The sequence below is a fragment of the Poecilia mexicana genome, unplaced genomic scaffold (genome assembly GCF_051168715.1).
Source record: "Poecilia mexicana isolate PSO_F unplaced genomic scaffold, ASM5116871v1 scaffold_12, whole genome shotgun sequence".
Classification (NCBI taxonomy): Eukaryota; Metazoa; Chordata; class Actinopteri; order Cyprinodontiformes; family Poeciliidae; genus Poecilia; species Poecilia mexicana.
Window position 1 is genome coordinate 13,126,932 of NW_028263381.1, and position 19,657 is coordinate 13,146,588.

At 39.3% G+C, this 19,657-nt stretch overlaps 1 protein-coding gene across 3 annotated transcripts in view; it reads right to left on the reverse strand.

Moving 5' to 3' along the window:
* Nucleotides 1-18,722, reverse strand: part of uhrf2 (ubiquitin like with PHD and ring finger domains 2) — a 34,444-nt gene extending 15,722 nt beyond the window's left edge. Inside the window, exons 1-3 of one of the 3 annotated variants that reach the window (XM_014996584.2) lie at nt 18,246-18,722; nt 7,526-7,900; nt 5,715-6,028 (exon numbers count right to left, since the gene is read on the reverse strand). In XM_014996584.2, the coding sequence (XP_014852070.2) occupies nt 5,715-6,028; nt 7,526-7,900; nt 18,246-18,398 (842 nt within the window). In that variant the 5' untranslated portion in view covers nt 18,399-18,722. Of the gene's footprint in view, nt 1-5,714; nt 6,029-7,525; nt 11,149-18,245 lie in introns of all 3 variants that reach the window. The other 2 variants (XM_088010936.1, XM_088010937.1) reach the window with 2 other exon arrangements.
* Nucleotides 18,723-19,657: the final 935 nt, after the last annotated feature.

The window sequence follows — 19,657 nt, forward strand, 5'->3', positions numbered from 1 at the left end:
AGACAGACAGAGACAGAGAGAGAGGGACAGAGAGAGAGAGAGAGAGAGAGAGAGGGACAGAGAGAGAGAGAGAGAGAGAGAGAGAGAGAGAGAGAGGGACAGAGAGAGAGACAGAGAGAGAGACAGACAGAGAGAGAGAAAGAGAGAGAGAGAGAGGCAGAGAGAGAGAGAGAAAGAGAGAGAGAGAGAGGCAGAGAGAGAGAGAGAAAGAGAGAGAGAAAGGAGAATGGACTCCAGATGAGTCAACTTGGTATGTTACCAAACCACTGCAATAAAACAGACAATATCTGAACACAAAACCAGGAAGGTTAACCTCTGACTGATTGAGGTTCCTGTCGAACTAACCTCTAAATTTTCGTGTGGGTTCTTCAGTCAGACTCCAGAATTTAATTCTCGGCGGCAGAAAGAGCAAAGATTATAAAACATGGCAACAGAAGCTTACACAAATCAATTGGGCTTGTTTAAAAAAATGTCATGCAGGCTTATTTTTGGTTCCGTACATTTAAAGGCAACCCACATCTGCAGCATCAGGGATTTGTCAGCAGTACGTCCATATTGTTTTCCGTTGACTCACATCGGCAGCGTCTGATGCTCCACGGCGCAGCACTGACCCTTTCTGAACCGTTTCAGAAAGTCCAGGATACTCTAACAGGCAGTAATAATGAGCTGTTTCTAAGATTTGACAGCCGTTTGTGATTTTACAATCTGAGGATCATCTTCAGTAGAAATCCATTTTATCTCTGTAATGTCAGGATAAAGGCCTTCTGGTGAGAGTTACATTTCTGTAAAGTTATTTTTTCGAGGACATTAAATGAAAAGATAAATTTAATAAATAGAAAAATCTGTGCATTTGGCGACCACAGAGTCGCCTCAATGGAAAAGATTAACTCTCGCAAAACATTGCATGAGTTTTGATCATGTAAGGCTATAAAGATAATAGGCTTACATGATCACACAATGCATCAACATTTATACATTTTAAGGGTCTAACTTTTATGTTTTAGGTAATCTTACATCTCGTAGTAAAATTACCTATTCTTTATTAGAGTTTGTATTAATGCAAATAATAATAATTTAATGGATGTAATAATTATGATTTTAATTCTTGGAGTTTATCATGAGAAAAAAAATATTTCCAGCTAAAACTATACAGCAAGGTAGACTTTCTAAAGGTTATGTAACTCGCCTCTTCAGCTCCCGTCCCACATGACCTTCACACTTTGAGAGCGCCGATACTGAAGAGGATAGAGAGGTTCTGACGAGAGGCAGCATGCTATCTGGAGGGCAAACGCCGCTTTCTCTGAATGATCTATTTTAAACAAATTTCCAGGACGGAAAACCCACATGGGTACAAATGTTTGGCTGCACAACCAAATCAACAACTCGGTCGTCCTGACTCATGTGTCCAGGAGCTTCTCGCACGGCTCAAGGTAACCTAACACTCAGACACGGCGGCTTCAGACAAACATTCGAAAAGCTTTCTAATAAATTCCAAAAGCCATGGAAAAGCACTTCTGTTCAGACCCGGAGAATAGCACGGGGAAAAGAAAACTATCATTTTGGAACATTTTGGTTAAGGCAGCTCCTGCCAAACGGCTTGGCAGATATTCACAGGAACTAGAGTGCAGCCCAGGGCTAAAGGGTGGAGGGCTGCTCTCTGATTGTTGCTCTCAAGTGCATTCCATGCAAGTGGTGTGTTGCAGCCACAACAATACTTTCATTTGGCTAAAATGCGCCATAAACCATTCTTAGTCTTTAAACAGAGAAATACAGACGCATTAAGCTAATTATATTAGATGAATATATCATACAACATTTGCTTCCATATATTCTCTATGCTGAATATGTTGCAACAAATAAATCCTACAAAAAAGGATCCAAGAGGAGGGCCAGGAAGAAAAATCTTAGTTCAAATAAACTAATAAAGTTCTAACGCTGCAACAAAAATCCTGCTTTCTCAGTCAAACTCTTAAACAAATTTTCCCTCTACACACTCACCAGTCTCTGTTATTGTAGATCCTTGCTGATTGAAATCAAGAACCCGTTAAGGCGATAAAAGCATCTTCATTCAACAGATCTCTACCTTAAAACCACATTTAGCCTCAACAGATTACAAGCTCTCATATGAAGTGCACAGCTTTAGGATTTGACTATTCTCCAAGATGACTTGTTGCAACAGGAAAGCGATGGTATTAAAATTACCCTCCAACACATTTTACACACCTAAACTACCTCATTAATCCAAGTTTGTTTTTTTTTTTCCCCCCCTCAGATATTTTTGCTGGAAAGTACCCGAATGTTGGAATGACAACATCAGCTATCATTAATCGACATTTTCTGTATCTCTGTCTTTCTTTTCTTTCAATGTGTCCGACATTCTTCGAGTTGTAAGATCTCGCGTCATTAAAATCCGTGTCAGGTTTGTGCACTGAAAGTCCATCTGACCTGCAAAATATGGGGCCAGTGGATGACACTTAAAATTTAGCTGACGAATAAATATTACGCACAGGTGGTTTTCTGCAACTGCAATATAGCACACACTGATACTGTAAGCATCATTACTTGTCTACAAGTTTGGCCCCATGCAAAACAATAAAACTTTAACTATAAATCCTCCGTGCATGTTTCTGTATCACAGGGGGAGCTAGATTTCAGCATTATAATCAGCTTAATATTTCAAAACATTCCCATGTGTGGACATTTAAGAGCCAAACGGACATCTGGTATATCTCTTGAGAAGACAAACGCAAAGAAAAAAAAAATGAAGAAAGTCAGTGTTTTATTCTTCAGTTCTAACCTTAGTCTGCAAACATGTTGCTGCTATAAACTAATTCATGCTCTCTCAGCAGATCCACTCTTATGGCTGCTCAATGCAATTACATATAATGTGGTGCATTTCGCTGCACGTGTTCAGTCTTGGTATGAATACAGCTGTTCCCCGAAGGCCTCAAAAATTTGTTCAAGAACATTTGGGCAAGGCAGGTTTTGTTTGGATAACACCATTCATTTACAGGGTGAACAAACATGGAGAACAAGGAGCCAGAAAGGTCGAGGATAAGGTTTAAAGCAGAGTAAGTTCATAAAATAATATCCAGCCAAGAGGCTCGAGAGCAGCAGCAGAGATCCACAACACACACAGGTGAATCCATCTGTCAGACGACTGTAACTTCTGCACTCAATAAATCTGGGCTTCACGGAAACTCTGCAAAAAGAATATTTAAAAGACAGCCAAAAGAATGAATCTCGTGTGCAGTTTGCCATCAGCCCTGCAGAGAGCACAACGTGAAGCTAAATGCATATAAGTAAAAGCAGAGAAAAGTGTTCTCTCTCCCAGAGATGCAAGTGCAAAATGATGCAACAGGATGTTTAAGATCAAAGCGTACTCTTGCACTGCTTTTCACTGATGCTCCCTCTCCAGTCTGGGTTTTAACTATTTTACAAAGAATAATGAACAAAATTTTAGTTTCCAGACATGCAAATGCGGCAAACAACCTCCAGAGAACCTGTTGCTGTAACTGCAGTGAACAGTTTTCTATAAATATTTAATCAAGAGGGTAAAATATAGAAGCACGCTGGATTTTCAATTTTTTTTTTCTTCCGAAAAAGACTTTGAAAAACATCTGTCACTTTCTTTCATTTCACAATTATGTGCTAGTTTCTATACAGACGGGTGTGGTTTCAAAATCCTAAATATTTGGAAAAGGTTGAGAGGAATTGCACAACATAACCAAAATAAATTATTGTTTTTCACATTTGTTTCCATTACTTTCTGTACAAGGAATCTAGTTCAGACGGAAAAAAAAAAAAAATCTAACCATGCCAAAACATTTAAAGGCTTGCGTGCACACGACACAGACGGCTCATCGGTTCCTAGGCACAGCACAAAACAGATTCTCTCCCAACGTGAATTTGTGGCTCGTTATATTATGTGGAAATGCTGCCAAAACAACGGAGGTTCATCGGGAAGGTTTGGTTTGTTGCTCTCAGACAATGCAGGCAGGTGTTAGAGTGGTGCAAAAAGTGTTATGGTGTGAGAAGATGGTGCAGTTTTACCCACTCTTCTTTTTTCTTTTTCCCTGTCGAGCGATCGAAGTGATGGAAAAAAAAAAACCCGTAAAAAAAAAAGATAAGCATACACCCTGAGAAAGCAAAAGCGCAGAAAGCTGCTACTAAACCGCAAGCTGAGAGTTGTTGAATAATTAGCGTTTACTTATTGCTTCTTCAACTTTGTCAACTGCAATAAGAAACTGTGACAGTTAGGGATGTTTGGGTTTTGGACCTTTGTTCTCTATTAGCTTTCTCTAATACACTTGTCCCTATTGACCTGTTACAAAATAAAAATATCAAATTTCAGCCAAGAGCTTACACCGGTAAAGCTAAAATAAAAGAAATGAATACATTCTAATAATAAAGCTCGGGATTCAAAATGGCTTGGATTTGAGGATCGTTTCTGAAGGACCACTTCTGTCCAAATGCCAACAGTACGACAAACTCAATGGAAAATTAAGCCTACATTAAAAAAAAAAAAAGAAACTACAACAAGTGATGGGCACACAACCCATGATATAATTACTATGGAATAACAACCTCTGGCAGAAACGCATTCGCACCCCAGACAGTCGGAGAGAGCGAGGAGGCAACGTCTCACCGGTCTCATGTTCACAGCAATTACAGACAAAGCTGAAGGAGGCAAGCGAAGAAGTAATGCTCCTGAGAACTAGGGGTTTCCATGGAAACATCGGCTTCTGAATGAAGTCGCTGGAAAAAAGGGGGAATGCGAGAGAGTTCAAATTATTGCAGCATCAACAACACAAACCCATGTTCTCCATCCTTCAGGCCGGCAGGAAAAATAACATCTACCTGCAATTCCAATAGAGCCGTCGTTACCAATTCCATCTCCCACAAAAGGCCAAAGCAATTTACGCAATGTAGAAACCGGATACTTACATGCACTGTATAGAAAGACACAAGACTGTTTTTGTAACCGTCTTAATTTAAATCCGATTCAACTTTTCATGTTTTTAATCAGCTAAGATTACCAAAATTGTTTCTATTTGCTAATTTCTAGAATAACAAGAAAATAATTTTGGATTGACTTGGACAGACACTTGAAACTCATTTTCATTGCATTTAGGTATATCCTAAACTACTTTCAGTTTTGAAATCTGAACGCAAATTATCCTGGGATACATTGAACAAACACCCACTTCCTTCATGTGACATCATTAAAGTTACCTGGGCAAATCTTTAAAAAAATAAAATAAAAAAAAATGAGTGCTGCTGTCAGTTAATAGGACCCACCCTCCATTTTTTTTTTTTTTTTGGGAGGGTGCCGGCAATTAGGTACCCAGATGTACCCAAACTAATAAATTTGTACAATCACATCCAAATATATGCCTAATGTTGTTAATTTGAATATTCTTTAAGTCTTTCCTTTGCATTTGCTACTTCTAACTAGCAATCTCTGCTCAAGAACAAGCCACATTTTGAAAACCGCATCACACACTTCTTCTCTGTCCTTTTAAAAGATGACCGAGAAGGTGCAGCAGTAACAGTTGTCTGTAACTGCATGAAGACACAGAGCGCTCACCTTTGCTTCTTCCAAAAATGTATATTTGCTAGAAACTAGCCAACCAGCAGCTGTCCAGTTGTGCACAAAAATGTCACAAAAGAAAGTGTGTTACTTCCACAGAGCATATTAAGCCATTACTTACTCTTCATATTTAATGTGGTAAGCTATGTCCTCTTCTTTCTCCTTGGTTTCTGTGGTAGAGTCTTTCTGAGAGGTGGAGGCTCCGTTACTTTCAGAGTTTAACACAGGGTTATTCCTGTTATTGTCCGTGGTTTGACCTTGTCCATGGGCCTGTGCCTGCTCAGCCTCCAGCTTCCCGTTTGTCCTTTTTGGGGGCCGGCCCACCTTTCCCTTAGTGGGCGTTATCTGTCCTTTGGGTGAAAGTGTCACATTTTCGATGCAGGCCTCAAACCAGGCGCCGATGCTTACGTCCCTACAGTCCACCAGCTCGTTAATCTGAAAGAGGAAGAAAAAAAAAAAAAAAAAAAATCGCAAAAATGACTGGTCTTGACTCATGTCCAGCACATCCTCTGTTAAATGTTACAAATATTCACCTACTTTGGGCACTCAATAAAAACAGTTAATAGCGTACAACCAAAACCGTATTTTTGAGACAAATATCAAATCAGTCATAACACTATGCTTCCCTTTTTCTTGATTTTAACAGCTCAAATTCCCTCAGAAACGCACCAATCAGAGCCAACTTCACATAACCAACAGCTTTCACAATATTTTTTCTAGCCTTCCTACCTTGAACAATCATTAACCATTTATTTTAGAAGCAGAGGCAAAGTCACACTGTGTGAAACAAGGTTTCACTTTCATTTGAAGCGAAGACAAGCCGACATTTTAAGCAGCTGTTGAGAAAATAAATTTAAAATAAGCTAGTTTTAAAACTTAACATGTCTTGATTCAAATGGCCTAATTGTGGTTTTAAATCAGTAACTTATTCTGGCCTATTGACCTTTATTTTACTTGTAGTTACAGCAGATGGTTTGCTAGGATCGTTTGAACTGCCTTTTGTCTGTGGAAAACAATACAGTGGAAGTTGTAGCTTTTCACACTCATCTGTGAAAGGCCGTAAACACGGCAGGGGTTTAGGCTTCAGATAGAGGGTCGGAGATAGCTCCTGGTTGGAGGAGCAAAGGTACGCCTTATTTGAATAAATTAAATACAAGAGGATAAAACTTTCTACACAGAAGTAACAAATTAGATTTGCTCTTGCAATTCTCCAAAGATGTCTTTGCACTCTTACACTTTAGCATTAGAAATTGAAAACAGTCTCTCTGTGTATTCCCAAGAGAACATATAACCAAACTTTAACTTGGAAATTAAAAGAGAGAGAAAGGCTGCCAGTATTTCCAAATCCAGCATCTTCTATGACAGACGGAAAGTTCAAAATTATAGCTAAAATACTGTTTAGATTCATATTGGCAGATATAATCATTTACAGCTGAACATTATAAAGGACAGTGTTGTATTATTTTCACATCTTCGCTAACAGTTTTGACACGTTAGTCCCCAACATTATAATAACTAAGAATCTTGGGTTAACATTTGCCATGTATGTTACAGTCAACTGGTTTCAGGTATCCAACGATACAAAAAAAAATACTTTTTTGATTTAAGATTGTCCTTTTTTATTATTCAGGCTTGCAAAGATTTCATAAGCGGTCTTAAAACCCCCACTATCCGTGGCGTGAAGTACTCTTTTTTTCTGAAGTATGAGAAATTGACATCTATGGATGATGCCGTTTCCAATTGGTCTTCAGATCCAGCCTACAGTCTCTGTAGTAGGCTGGATGAACGCCAAGAAACCAAAAAGAGCATCTTCAAAATGCACCGTTTTTTTGTTAACTTTTTGGAAATTGCTACATTATCCTTAGATTCTAACAGAAAAAAATTCAAGATTCCAAAACTATTCACTTTTATTATTTTTATGAGCAAACTCACCTTGTACAAGCCAATCCCTGGGTTGACTAATGTGCTCCGGCTGGATGTGGGTGGCTGAGTGTCCTGTGCTGGACTGGAGGACCTGAAGCCATTTTTGGTACTAGCAGCGACGGTTTCTGGCTTGGTTTCATTTACAGTGGCACGGTCGCCTTCGTTCTTATTGTCCGTGTCGGATGAGGTCTCCACCTCTGCGGAGGAGACCGGAGCTCGGAGGTTTTCAGGCTTCGAGTCAGGCAGAGGAGCTGAGCTACTGGCGACACCCGACTTGTCCTTGGTGGCGGGACTGTCCGGGGGGTCGGTCTGAGACCGGATCAGCAGCTGGACGATGTCGTTGAGACCCACGTTGTAGTCGAAAAGTGTCAGACCGTCTTCCATCTAAACAAGAGCAAAAGGAAAAAGTCGTAGTAATTCATGAAAAGACACCAATATGATACGACAATGTAAATGCTGTTTTTACTAAATAAGTACTGCCTATATTAGAGCACAAAAAAAAAAAAAAAAAGATGGTGCCCTTGTAATATTTATGCTGAAATGCTGCAAATGTATGCATAACCTTTCTTTTACATGTGTCAAATATCCTTAATCTAATGGGCTCAAATCCCAATAAACCCTTTGCTATAACAAATTAACCCTCATGTGCTGGCAATTACCCTTAGACTAACCACAAGGCTATTTATGAAACCGAACATTAAAAGCACCTGGCAGCGAACATAAAAGCAAAGCCAGAGAACGAGGCTCTTGATGATAGGGGCAGCGTAAACAGCAGAGGAGAACAATCTGCTCCATATCTTCGGGAGAATTTTGTTCAAATGTGAATCTAGATATTTTGAAATTCCAGCGCAGTAAAAAAAAAAAAAAAAAAAAAATCAAAATTATTATTGTTGGAGACTATGCAGTGAATGTTATCCTAATCATTTTCAGTGATTTTTTTGGGGGGTGGCTACCCTGTAATCACTGCTTTTAGGAGAATCCTGGAAAAAAAAAACATGGAATGCATTGAAGGGAGAAGTTAAGCTCAAAATGTTTGTTTTGGTAAAATGAAAGCAAACCCTCAAGCACTTTTAAACATAAATACATATTTAGAATAATGGTAATGGCAAGCGGGAAAGCCATTCTCAAAAATAGTGGAGGTAGAAAAAGGTCTTCTGATAACGCAACAGAACAAACTTTCCTCAAGAATTTCACTAAAACAGCATAAACCGATACTGATGACAACTGGAATTTGTTACATTGTGTAGCACTGTTGATTTTTATTTATTTATATTAATTAACAATACAAATTGAGACTTATCTTGTTGAATTTTCTTAACTTTGTAAAAATATCAGACTGAAACAAAATTTAGAAACACATCAGTTTCATAGGGCCCTTGGGTTAGGCAGACTGTGCTGGTTTCAACACCAGGTTTATGTGTATTGCAACTTTGGGTGTTTAATATTATGTTATACTGTCCTGTTGCAGTTTTATTTTATTTTATTTATTTTGTTTAACCTTACATATAAAGAAAAGCACTTCTTTTGTCAAGGCATAAAAATAATCAGGTTGGCTAAACAGTACCAGTTTACATTCTGTAATTATTATTATTAAACTCTTCCCAACATGTTCCAGATTTTTGGTCTTATCTTGAACTCAGCGTTGGATTTTTGAACATGAAGCAACGGCTTGGCTGATTTTTTTTTCCTCCCCGCCCCCCATGCGTTCTCCACAGTGACTTCATTTCCAGCAGCGAGATCAGGCCCCCGCTGCAACGCGTTTTTACTTCACTCTCCTCACAATCAGCCTCAAAACAAAGAGCCCCAAACACACAAGAGGAGAAATTGCACGAATAAATACATACACAAATAGATAATGTCACTTTAGGCAGAAACGGGTCATTTTCATACGCTTCATAATTTAACAGCAAAACAATTTGATTATAGCCTCTCAACTGACCGTAAAGCGATTACAAACGCAAAACGGGAGGACGTGTCCGTAAACGGGGGAAACACTACGCCACTATACGCCAAGTAGAGAAGAGCAGGATACACATGCCTTTGTGTGCGTGCACTGGTGCCGTTTAGGAACAAGTTGATCACAAGTCTACGTTAACATCTGTTCCCTCGTGTTTGAAAAACTGTTGGCCGACGCTCAGGTAGAGATTATACGACAGAATGAACCAAAGTCTGCTCAGCGTGAAGGAAAACGCTGGGCTTTTTTTTTTACGACCGACGGCTCTGCTGCTGCCCTGTTTGTGTTTATCTGAACTGTCCCACGGAAACAGGCGCCAGATTGCTGCTGCAGTCTACGGGTTCTTTCTGCGTGCAAAAAAATAAAAAATAAATAAATAAGAGATATGTACGCATGAATTACAGTGATAGGATGTGTAGCTGGGGGACAGAAATGACTTGGTTGCTATGACGACCGAAAGAGAGCACCCCACATTCACAATCACACACACACGCACGCACGCACGCACGCACGCACACACACACACACACACAGCTTCATCCGCCACCCCACTTTAAGTCTGAGCATATGCAATCCAGAACCCACCAACACAATCAACATCAACATGACCCTTTCAGGGGAGGATCCAGAGGATTTGCTGTTAGCTGTGCTGTTTAATACGGCCTCTGCTTTTAGAATCTAGCGTACAGTGGAAACCTCAACCCGTTGCACATATCAGCAATTCATTTTACCCCGATAAAGCCATTGTGCTGGGGAGAGAAGCATGGCCGCCACCCCTCGCTCGCTCTCCCCAACGCTCTTCTTCGTTGTTTGACAATGGGGAAGGGAGAGGTTGGAGGTGTAGGAGGAAAGCACGATTTCCCCCCATCCTTCTCGGTTTTTAATAGCCTCATGAAATTTAGATCAGAGGAGCAGCCGTGCAAACAGAGCCAAACACTTACTTTGCGCCTATCTGTCCTTTGCATGGTGGTCTGCCTCGGCTCTCTTTTGTCTGGCTCTGACTTTGTCTAACCCTCAGATTTTGGTGTAGTGACGCCATTGTTTTTTTTTTTCGGCGTGAGCTTTAAGAGAAGAAAGGTAAACAAAACAAACTGGGAGCATCCTGAGCAGATAATGAGCCTGCTGGCAGAACCTGCCGCAGAGAGACTGGCTCGCTCGTTGATGAGTTCATGTTATTCAGAATAGAGACTCGCACAGACAGAATTTCAGAACAAGCACACAGCAGAATTGCACTGCACCAAACACAAATGGCTTGGCTGTTTTCTGGGTTTTTTTTTTTTTTTTTTTTTTGTGCAGGCGCTCTTCACAGCAGCTTCATTTCCAGCAGCGTGATCAGACTCCTGCTGCAAGGTGTTTTTGACTTCAGCCTCTTCGGAATCAGCCTCGAAACAAAGAACAACAAACTAAAAAGGAAAAAAAAAAAAAAATGTTAGGAGAAACCGTGCATATTGAAACAGAATGTTGTTGCAGCCAGAAACGTGGCAATTTCACCCTCATTTGCAACTTCATTTAAAGAGCACGATGCCTCTCGTGTGTCGGCAGACTCGACGGCTTGGAGGTGTCTGAGCAAAATAAACGCCACTTGAAAGTCAAACCGAATCAACACCTCTTCACAATCTGAACACTCCTGCTGAATTTCCACAGGTCGAAACAGACGAAGCACCCATTGAAGCAAGATCTAAAGAAAGAGGGCATGAAACGATTCAAACCAGTTGGAGTATTTTCACCTTTGCCTTGCTACAACAACAATCATCAACATGTGACTTTACGTGCCTTAGGAAGTTATCCGACTAGCGAACAGGGCGCTCAAGTGTGACAATGAGTACTGCAATTAATTATTAATTTAGTAATCGATTGTTCCATTGATTATTCGGACAATGGATTCATCACATTTAAGAAACTGGCATACTGTGCAGATTTTTCTATATTTCTTTAGACATTACATTAATGATACAGATAACCAAATAATTAAATTCCTTTCTCACAAAGAAAATAAACAATTTATTGTCTCAACTGCAATAATACAGCATTCCTTCAGTGAATTTCAACCAGGTGAAGCTAAAACTATCGTTAGTTTTGAGTAAAACATATTTACAGACAAAGGTGTTTTTATCTCAAATGTAAAATGCATATAATTTATATACTACAGCTTTGGATTAATTACTGTTGTTTTTTGCACCAAATATTCTTTTTTGAATCTCTGTACACCAGATAACAATGAATCGATGATCATATTAGTTGACGATTATTTATATAATCGATTCGTCACAATGAATATGATTAATCGGTTGAGGCCTAGTGACAACTATCATTTAATGTACTATATAATGAACAGGGAAAACATGAGAAATTCTACTTCCAGGCATCTTGAAGAAGAAGCAATGATCAGATTAGACATAAAAACTTATACAAAATGTCATGTGTAGCATAGAGCTAGCACCCTGAACACACCCTACTGATGGTGGTGGCAGCATTATGCGGTGAGGATGATCTTCCTAGAGCGGATGGACGGAGCTAATTACAAGGCAATCCTGGAGGAAAGTCTTCACACTTCCGTGGATGTTCGAACATATAACCAGAGCTACACTGGATCCAGACTGAGTGAGACCGAGCTGCTTTGCAAATTGGCAAAAACCTTCCGACTCTGCATGTGCAAAGCAAATTCAGACACGCAGCTGTAACTTAGACGCGGTTCCACTAAGTAGCGGCTCAGTGGGGGAGCCGAGGCCGATAACCCCCACTTTATCTGTAAAGCATATTTGACTCAAGCATGCACCGCTCAGTGTGTATGAACACAACAATGTTTGTGGTTGTGGTATGACAAAATGTAAAAAGATTTAGTAGCAGACTAAACTTTGAGCACTCTTCGAAAACTGAACTGTTCTGGCTTTTCTATGTTAGATCAGTGACGCAGCAAAAATTTTTTGTAGTCTGCATCTTATCAGGGCAAATATTTCCACTATTATTCACTGACCACTGCGAAGACATGCCGCCTCGAATGACCTTTTTTCTGCATGGCAAAAATACTAGCCTCCGACAGCCTTTCAGGTGTGAAAGAAAAGCAGAATCGACACTTGTGAATGAGAAGGAAGACGCTGCAAACAAACTTCTGCACGGCTACTTCAGGACTCCGCCCCACATTTCTGTTGGCGAAGAGTTGAGCAAAAATAGGTCATATTACCAAAAACAATGACGGGAGAGGGGGTGTGTGTATGGGGGGGGGGGGTTGCCTCTGTGCCTGCTCAGTGCTAGCCTTCGGCTTAGGGTTTTTTTTTATCATTCATCCTCCCCTCAGTCATTTGATCTCAAAGAAAAATTCACCGCTTCATTTACTTCTTTAGCCTTTTTTTATTTTTTTATAACCCTAGTGTGTTAGTTTGAACATACAGTTTAGTTTTCTACAAAGATTTGAAGATTTTAATCAAGTATTTGAAGCGGTTTGAGAAGCACATCCAAACAGACCCAATTTTCCTTATGTGTTGTCAAACATTATTATTCCAAATATCCTAATGAGGAAAAACAACCCTAAATAATAAGTCATTAGTGTTAGTCTATTATCATATGGTTTTATTAATTAATGACTAATAGTCAGTGGCAATCATATTACTAAGCAACCCCATTTACAGCTTTAGCTTCTCTCATCGATCTAAGAAGACTAAGAAACTGAGCCATGCATTTGAAAAGTTCTTGTTAATCTGAGTGAAGCACAAAAATGTCACTAAATCTGTTCATTGCTTTTACATAAACTGGTAGATAATGCGGGGTCCTTTGACTAACAGGCATGCTAGGGAGTGGCCACACTGCAACCATATTTAAAACTGGTAGAAAGCCTGCAGTTACCGTCAGGGGTTCAGGGCCTTCCATTGTTTTCTGCCCTTTGTCCAGTCCATCTAGCTATCCGTAAGAGAAGGGTGTGGACTGAGTGAAAGCGCTGCTGCAGCTAACTTTGCAACACAGCAATAACTTTCAAATGAGGAGCCACAACAACATCGATCCATGTATAATCAAATTGCAACAATATCTAGGTCAGAGAAATCGTCCGTCTGAAAGAGAGCAGCCGAGCAAACAGGCAGCTGTTGGAAAAAATCCAACGATCTTAACATGCAAGAAGTAATTGCTTTAGAAGGGGGGGAAAAGTGGACTAACAGTGTTTTAGATAAATCACACGGACGCCATGTGCTGAGCTTTGAACCGAAAGCCAAGGCGCTTTTTTAAAATTAGCAAATATGCGGGCTTGTTGCAAAAGTGTGTGGGCGCTGAGCTGAAAGGCCACGCGGCCAGCGGAAGATGTGTGTGAGGCTGCGAGTACGAGTGAAAAAAACAAATGTTTAAAGTGAAACATGCACAACAAGTAGTGGTCAGGAAACAAAAACGAGACGGGGAAGAAAAAATAAAAAGTACAGTTAAAAAATTAAAATAAAATGAAAAGGAAGACACAAGCGGCAAGTCAAAGATGAGTGGCTCCTGGCTCAGGACGCTCCCGACAGAAACGCAAGCGTGACTTTGGAGCGATGAGGCAGCGAGAGCAGAGAGCTGGAGGGAAAAACAAGACGCCATTTTGAAAAGGGAATTAGACGGAGTAGCCGAGCTACGAGCCTAAATCCTAACATACCTCAGACACCAGAGTGCATGTCAGCGTACAAGCTCATTCCATACATTACTTAACACATGGAAAGCCCCTAATCAAGGCTCTCCACTTGTTTTCCATTGGAATAAAGGAAGTAGGGGATTTACAACACAGGATGGGCCTGGTGCTGTTAACTACAACAACCAGGACCAACTCCAGGTTAACAAATGAATATTCCTATCATTTATTAACGCCGTGACCAGCTTCAGGGCAAACAATTATTTAATGTAGAAGTGGTTGTGTTGAGTAGTACTTACAAACTACAAGCAAAGCAGACATTTTCTTGATTGAACATAACTATTTTTAGAGGAACAATTTGAAACCACCCCCCTTAAGTGATATTTTTTTCTCCCCCTAATTGAGCAGGAGAGAGTCTCCAACTAGTAGAAACTAAACTGACTCATCTGGATGAATCAATGAGGTCCGACTTCTCAATCTCTCATAGAACAAAAATCTTCTTCTGTCTGACATACATCAACAGGTGAAGATATGACTGAATATCAGCAAAGTGAGAATATCAGCAAAGACTGTACCATACGGTGCAGTCTTTCCCGGGGCTATAATGCTTGGCTGACTCACCAAGTCAGTACAATGAGAAAACTCTGAATAAACTCCAGACGCAAACAGAAGAAAGATCTGTTTGTAGAGATATTTGCATGAGCAAAAAAAAAAAAAAAAAAAAAATCATGTTCAGGTTTAAGCTACACTTAATTTCATCGATAGTGAAAAAATGAGAAATAATCCTTTAGTAAATACAGTTGAATAAGACAAATGGGTCCAATTTATAGCCAGTCACTGTTCAATTGACATTCTCTTTATATACATTCTTTTCTTCATAATACAATACAGTTGGTATAGTCACAGAGATCCGGCTCCATATAGTCTAATTCAATCAAATCAGCTTATCATTTAATGTCAATTGTGCCTCCTTTCCTCTCAGCGGTACGGCTCACATCAGTGCAGTTCAGTACGCTACTTCATGGTCCTCCATATTCATTAAACCACTGGGTTCTCACTGGAAAGGCGGGGCTAAATGTTTCTCTGTCTCCCGATCAAAACGCTGTGTTTTGTGATGCCAGTAGCTCTGCCCTAACCAGTAGTACCGTTGTCCTATTCACCTACAACTGAATTGGTTGGTTGCGTTATGGACCTCTTTTGTAATAAAAACAAATAAAATAGCGTACCGAACCTCAACAACCCATGCCGTCCAACTCAAGGCAAACGAGGCATTACTTGATGTCTATTTTATACCTTACATAGGAACTACATGTATTGAAAGTGTCAAACAACTCAATAGTAAGAGCTCTGTCAACTGTAACATATAGCAACACAGGATTTACCTGAAGCTTTCATACATATTGGAATAACTGTTTGTTTTGTGATGAATGCATTTGTCTTTTCCACTCTACTATTTATATTATTTTATTTTTTTTAAGTAATATGGACTACTTTTGTCAGGAAATAAAGACTTCTGTATTCTGAGGAAGCATGTGGCAACAGTGGTAAACAACAAATCCCTTCGAACAGGAAGACAATTAAAACTAGATGAACTCAACCTGCTGCTTTAAAGCTGCTCACCGTAGGTAGCCAAGAACAGTGACATACACAAACATGCATGAATTAATCTTGTTTAAGGAGCTTACAGCTTTTATTGTCTTCGAATACAAGTGGCACGTCCAAAGCTTTCCAGTTCGAGAAAGAAAATATTTAAGTCTTTCTGCTCACAGAAAGATGTGTTTAGGTAACTTTAATGTCGGTCCTTACGCTGAAAGATTGAACTCTGACCTATGGCCTTAAAATCAAAGTTGTCAAAAAGGTTTTGAAAGATTAGTTTTTGTCAATAATTCACTTGCATAGAGAAATCAGACAGGGATAGGAATTGGCCAATTTTGTCTTGATCAACCATATGCAATGACCAAAATCCTGATCTTTTAAGTGAAAAAGTGGTTTTAATACAACCAGGCTCATTAGCAACAACACTCTTCTGTGTGATAGTTGTAATTGAGAGATGACAACTTAAAATAGCCATTTTCAGTGTCTGGTGTTAAAAACCAAGTTAGTGAAATTCCAACGATGTAAAAAGCTACTTTAAAAGTAAATTGTATTTTCTATTAAATAGAAATAGCTTATGATTAGAGCAAGAGAGTGCAAGACTTCAACTGATAACACAAAGGATGAACGAAAGTCCTTTGGAAATCTCACAACGTAAACATTTACATTGTTTGGTAACACTATCTACTATGTTATAAACTCTAACTCTATTAATCACCAATAGAGCAAGCTAAAAAATAAAAAAAACATCAAGTCCATAATCATTTTGTCTTTGTTTCAAAATGTTACAAATCCCAGTTTTACAGTGGCAACTTTGTTACAAGAGATGTGCATGGCCTGCATTTCCACATTTAAATGCAAATCATAATCCTTCACAGGAAAGCTAGAAAAACATAAATTGTTAATATAATATTTCTAAATAATGTTCCTATAATGACCTATAATGTTTGTGCATTGTAGATCTTAGGGGAAAATTACAATAGGCTAAAATCAGCATTAGCAAGTACCAACAAACCCAAAAATATTTCTCATAAAAAACAGGTGAGTTCAAAGTAAACGGTGCCATTTTTAAATATGCTCCAGAGGTCGTTACTTACAACTAAACACTACATACAGTTATTCATTAAACAAATTTTTGTCTAACCTTTGTTCAATGAGACCACCTACAAATAAAAAATATACTGAGATTTAAAAACACAATCTATTGAAGTTTGCTTTTATCAAAATAAATCAAGCACTCTAATCAAAAATAAGTTTTACCACTAGCTACAAATACCATGATGTCTATCATCAACTGCAGATCTTCATCAGGCATCATTCCCTTGAATAAAATTATTTTTGTGATAGATTTATCATTCTCATGATGTAGTGCATGTCAAAAACGGGCTTCAGTCTCAAAGCAAAAACCCATTCACTAACCCTGCATAAACTTATTCACGCATTTCTGATTTACAAAAATGACAAACTTAGTGGCAGTACGCAATATGCAAAGATATTTTACAGTTCTGTTCTGCTGGGCTCTGAAAATAAATTAAAGCTGTCTCAGAGTCAAATTTCTGAGGAACAATTGTAAGAGGGAAAAAGCAAAATCAGAAATAATATTGTACTTAAAACCTAAATGTTATTGTCGTTATTATGAAATTCACTTTATTTCAATGATTTTGTTCCTTCCAAATATATTTATTACACATGCAATACGCAGAGGACCTGAAATATAAATTAAATAACTGTGTGGCTGACTTGATTGCACATTTCTTCAAATATACACATTTTTCTGCATAACAAAAAGTGATGCCACGACAGTGCTTAAATGTATCACCTTATTAAACACTGAATAATATTTGTTAGACATGCGGTGCTTTATTTTGATGTGTGACTTCAGTAGAGAATTTGTCTAACAAAACATGCCAGAGATCCATCAGTGCGCCTTTGTTAGACATCACAGGCAGTGTAACTTGGGGGAACAGTACTGCCACATGAGAACAGGTTTCTTTACACTATGCAGACACACTGAGTGTGCACAGTGTACATTGTGCGCATGGTGGTGACGCTAGGGTGTAAACAAATACGCTTGCTTCAAGGCACGTGTGGGCTCCAGGGTGATCTACCCCATCAAACAATAATGAAGCCTTTCTGAAAGGATCTGTGGAGTTTATATAACAGTGTAACGTCGTTATGTATGCGAAGCAGAAATCTAAAGTTGTATTTGGAGGTCTGTCGTTTATCCAGTTAGAAATGGCTCACGGATGTGCTAGTTTGCAGCGTACTCGCGGAGCCCACATGTGGGAAACAAAGTGCTGTGTTCCTGTTTCTCTGCACTAGCAATGTAAACAAACATGTCCACGCCATTTGTGAAGTGCACAAAGAGCTAATGTTAACCCTAATTTTCCCATAGGATGCCACTCGGAGGTTTTTCGCAAGATCTATTGGCGGATTTTTTTTTTTTTTTTTTTTTTTTTTAAATCAAAACAGGAAGCTCGCACAGGGTCCGAAAAGACTTGAGCACAGGGAGGAGGACCACTGAAGTCTAACCCCCCCTGTCAAAGCGTCAAAACTGGCTGCTGCGTGACGGCGCTGACAGGCAGAAGTGGGTTTACCTGCTTCCCTCGGTAGAAGAGGCGCTGCTGTTGGGGGCTCACATTGAAGATGTCCTGTATTTTCAGCCGTAAAGACTCAATTTTGGTCAGTCTAGAAAGATCCTCAACGGTTCGCGTCTCCTTCCCGTCTATCGTGCGAACCTGGATCCACATCGTTGCGCGGCGCCCCTGCTAGGCCTCGAATAAACAATGGATTAAAAAAGTCTTTCTTGGTACAAACGTGTTTTTTGGGCTCAGATGAGACGGAAATAAACCATTTTTGGGGCGCCGTTGCGTTTTCCTCTGCAGAGGTAACGTCGGACTGGCTCTCAAGCAGGAGGTGTCTCACATGAGGTCGCGGCGCCAAGCAAATCTCGCGAAGTAACGTTAAGCGGAGATCTGGGCGCCTTTAAAGAAACAGCTCTCTATTTTCATATGAGCGAGCTTTGAGCCCTAACAAGTAGCCACAGATTTTTAACACAATGACGCCTCATAATGTTATATTTAAAGCTCTTTTTTAAAGATTGTTTCTATATTTTATTTGGTGCAGTGATATTGGAACGCCATGTTGCAGTGACACTTAGTCGTTCTCAAGAGTGGCTTCTTTGTTTTGTGTTTTTCATTCAGTCTCTAGACAGGGCAGAGCCGGGGCCCAGGAATGTACAGGGCCAGAAGCAGAATGAGATTTGGGGCCCAACTTGTTCACCAAACATGTAAGATGACTCTTTTATGGACATTAATTAGTAAAAGTGTTACTACAGACATTTTCATTCATTTATTTAGATTTCTAAAAAGACCTGGTGGGGCAACAATTCCAATTTTGGAAAGCCATGGTGTAGATGGAGTCATCAACACACAAGGACAAGTCCATAACTTCTGTGTTGTGCTGGAGATTAAAAAAATAAATATATTTCTCACATAGCTTTTTATTTTTAATGTTTATTCTTAGCACTCAATCCCATTATTGTGCACTATAGGCTCACATAAATTCCTTCTGGACATGTAAAACGAACAAAATATGGTGTAAGAAGAAAACAAATGGATACAAAAAACGAACAGGTTTTTTTTGTTTTATCTATTTATTCTTTCTGTGGAACATGCATAAACAATGTTTTTTCCAAGATGATACTTGGCTGATAATGAACGTGTCTGATCAGAGATCATTAGTATGTGCGAGATGAACCCATTAAATTAGATTAAGTCAGCAGTGTTCCTGTTTGTCAAACAGCGATTTCAGATTGAGTGGCATGGTCATGCATAGACACAGACAAAACATCTACTATCTCATTGCTGTTTCATGCTAGATTTTGAGTTTAATACGATCCTTTTAGGAACAGAATCAAACATGTTATTTAGGATGGCATAATGAGAACCTGAGAGGTAAGGAAAAGGGGGAATTTTACCCTGTTCCACACTTTGTAATGTTGAGACGC